We start from the raw sequence: 3,026 nt of genomic DNA on the forward strand, positions 1-3,026 counted from the left end.
TCTCTCTCTCTCTCTCTCTCTCTCTCTCTCTCTCTCTCTCTACACACACACACACACACACACACACACACACCAGCAGTACGTCCTGCACAGCGGGAGGGGAGGAGGGAAAAAAAGGCAGAAACACAGCGGGGCAGCTGCAGCCCTAACGGACCAAACTTCAGTCAAACAAGACCCAACACTTTTATTCCTGATTTAAACTAGTGATCTTGAGAGAAGATGCAGCTGTTTGCTTTTATTTTTTTATGTCAGGCTGTCGCGGAGCGCTCCACTCCACTGTCCTGTGAGGCGGACAGCTCAGCCGAGGCTGTCATGTTCTCTCGTCCAGGCCACACCTCCGCTCTCTAACCCCCCCTCCCCTACCCACTTTATGCATTTTTCAAATTTCGCCTTGGGGCGGAGTTATCTTTTCACAGGGGGGTAAGATACACTTTAAATAGACAGAGGCCAATTTCAAGGCGTTTAGAAGAGGAAGTGATGAGAAGATATGTTTATTTTCTATTTAAACAAAAACAGAATTTTAATAACAGCTAAAGGTGACATAGATACTTTATTATGGTATAGTATTTTAATATACCCCTGAGAAACACATAATATTGGCCCTTTAAGACTTTAACCTGGATGTAGTGCAGTTGATAAGAAAAAWTTTTCTTCCTGTAAGTCTGAAGACTTAAAAACACTGATTAAGTTACTACAACGTATTATTATATACTGTTTAATATTAACTTACATGCAACAAAATCTGGGTCTTTGCCCTGCTGCAGAGTCCTCAGTGTTCTTCTCACGGCTTCWACAAGAGCTGTAGGAGTCTATCATCATGGCAGGAAGTGAGAAAAACRTAGTTAATTAGGTTCCTTGTGCAGCTTGTAAAGAGGAGTGACAGAACTGAAGTGCACCTTGAAGAGCTCAGAGTAATTGTCCATGAGAAAGAGCACCAGCGTCTCACTCTGGGACCGAGTGAGCTCAGGATTCTGAACAAGAGCTCTCTGGAACGTGCGACAGACCGAGGTTCTGTTATCAGTCTGAAAGCARGCGAAAACACCAGCGTCAGTGAAAAGTCCCACAACAACTGATCCAACTTCAAAAGTGAATTTTGCAAAAATAAACTCACCATATAGGCAGAAAAATAAATGCGATTCATTCCATACCTGCTTTTGGAGTCGGCAGGCGTCCGACCGAGCTGCTGAGGCCATGAAGGCCAGCAATCGTCGCAGCTCGTCTCTTCTACTCGTCTCCAGCAGCCGCAAACACAGCTGAGCTGCTCGAAAGGCATGCTGTGTTTTGCCTTCATCTRGACAATAAAGAAAGATAGATGTTTTCATCGTCTCCTGTCAAACATGATGGATAGGTTTTATTTCAACCAAGTTTTACCCAGTAAATTAAGAACCGCAACGTGTATATCCAGGTAGCGCCCTGGTATAATCGGAGTCTTTTCCTTCCCACTGTAGTATTTGGCAATRGTGTCAAAAAGCAGTCTCTTCTGGATGTCCATGTGCTCTGCATTAAAATCGCCATTTTGTTGACTGAGCTGCTCCCCTGCKATCATGATCAACTGGTCCGGAAACAGCTCCAAGCAGTCTGCAGCTGCTGACAGCCATGCATCCAGCCTGACAGGGAAAAGCACGAACATGCCTTTTTTTTTCTCTCCTCTTAACAAGATCAGCTTTTACCATTGGTTCAAAAAGCTTCAAAGTGTTGGAGAAGTTACTGACCGGAGTAGGCTGAGTGATTCCGGCAGCTCTCTTTCCAGGCATGTGTTGGAGATAACCAGGTCCACGTTGGCCAGAGAAGCTATGCAAGTCCGAGGCTGAACTCGTTCAGGAGAGGCGAGCACGCCGTCCAAAACGGGTAACTCTATTATCTGCAGCAGCTGCAACAATGTCTGCTGCTTCCAGACTTCATCCACCACTAAGGAAGGAGGAAAAAAGAGTGGAGAAAAATATTAAAACGTTTGCGTAGAGTCCGAACATATCCTGACAGATTAGTTTGTCACCAGCTTTAGACAGGAAGCTGGAGGTTGAGGGTGTTGTGTTCAGAGCAGGAAAAAAGGAGGTTTGCAGGTTGATCGTCCTCAGAAGCCTTTCGACCCTCCTGTCTGATGATCCAACAGCAAGTGGGTTCGCGATTGTCCTCATTTCATTCACCCTTAACAAAAAAGACAGATGGCTTTTAGAGAATTATTTAGGATTTCCTGTGAACTGCCACAAACATCAATTATTAATTATTGTTTAGCTGTGATCTATAACAAAGTATTAACTCATAGATCACATATGTTCTGAATTTAGGAAGAAATAAGMATGTGATAATGAGTGAAAATAACTATTTAGGTCTAAGTATTTTTTTAACCCAACCTGGAGCTCTTTTTCCGTTTTGTGCCAAAATTATTTGGCGGCGTGTTTTCCGTGCCACTGCTGTCCACTTTCATRGCAAGACTGTTCACCCCTTCGTGTTCCAGAAAGCGGTAAAGGCTGCCGCTGTTGTCCTCAAAGGCGACCTCCTTGTCCCTGCGAAACAGCTTCGTGCCCACCGGCTCAAACACCTTGGCCTCCATCAGAGCCTGGCAGAGGCGAGCGGCTTTCAGGCGGGACACCTCACTCGTGCAGAGCACCGCGTTCTGCATCAAATAACTGAGAACTGCGTCCACGGCRTCCGACCCCGTGAAACAGTCAGCGTGAACACGGAGGTGCCTCCTGTAGGGACGCACCTCCACCTGGGTCTGCAGGGCCTTGATGATGTTGTGCCACAGCTGGGTGGCTCCAAAAGGCCTGGAGAAATCTGTTGGAAAAATCAGAAAAATGACTCAAATTGGGCTCAATCTAAGAGCTAACGTATGAGAATTATATATATGTAGTGCTGTACCACACGATTATTTTCTAATCGATTAATCTAACGATTATTTTTTCGATTAATCAATTATTCTAACAACAAATCTATAAGTTATTCTGATGTGAGTGCACTGGAAGCTCCTCTGTTGTTTGAGACGCTGGGGGAACCGTCTGATGGGGGAACGTGGCTCGACCTAACAC

At 45.2% G+C, this 3,026-nt stretch overlaps 1 protein-coding gene across 1 annotated transcript in view; it reads right to left on the reverse strand.

Annotated features, from left to right (window-relative positions):
* The window catches only part of depdc4 (DEP domain containing 4), an 8,165-nt gene that overhangs the window by 1,734 nt on the left and 3,405 nt on the right, over positions 1-3,026 (reverse strand). The window contains exons 2-8 of the mRNA XM_014004213.1: positions 2,352-2,775; positions 1,994-2,145; positions 1,713-1,908; positions 1,372-1,607; positions 1,149-1,291; positions 897-1,022; positions 731-809 (exon numbers count right to left, since the gene is read on the reverse strand). Coding sequence (XP_013859667.1) covers positions 731-809; positions 897-1,022; positions 1,149-1,291; positions 1,372-1,607; positions 1,713-1,908; positions 1,994-2,145; positions 2,352-2,775 — 1,356 coding nt within the window. The remainder of the gene's footprint in view (positions 1-730; positions 810-896; positions 1,023-1,148; positions 1,292-1,371; positions 1,608-1,712; positions 1,909-1,993; positions 2,146-2,351; positions 2,776-3,026) is intronic.

The sequence above is a fragment of the Austrofundulus limnaeus genome, unplaced genomic scaffold (genome assembly GCF_001266775.1).
Source record: "Austrofundulus limnaeus strain Quisiro unplaced genomic scaffold, Austrofundulus_limnaeus-1.0 Scaffold22, whole genome shotgun sequence".
In the NCBI taxonomy this organism is placed as follows: Eukaryota; Metazoa; Chordata; class Actinopteri; order Cyprinodontiformes; family Rivulidae; genus Austrofundulus; species Austrofundulus limnaeus.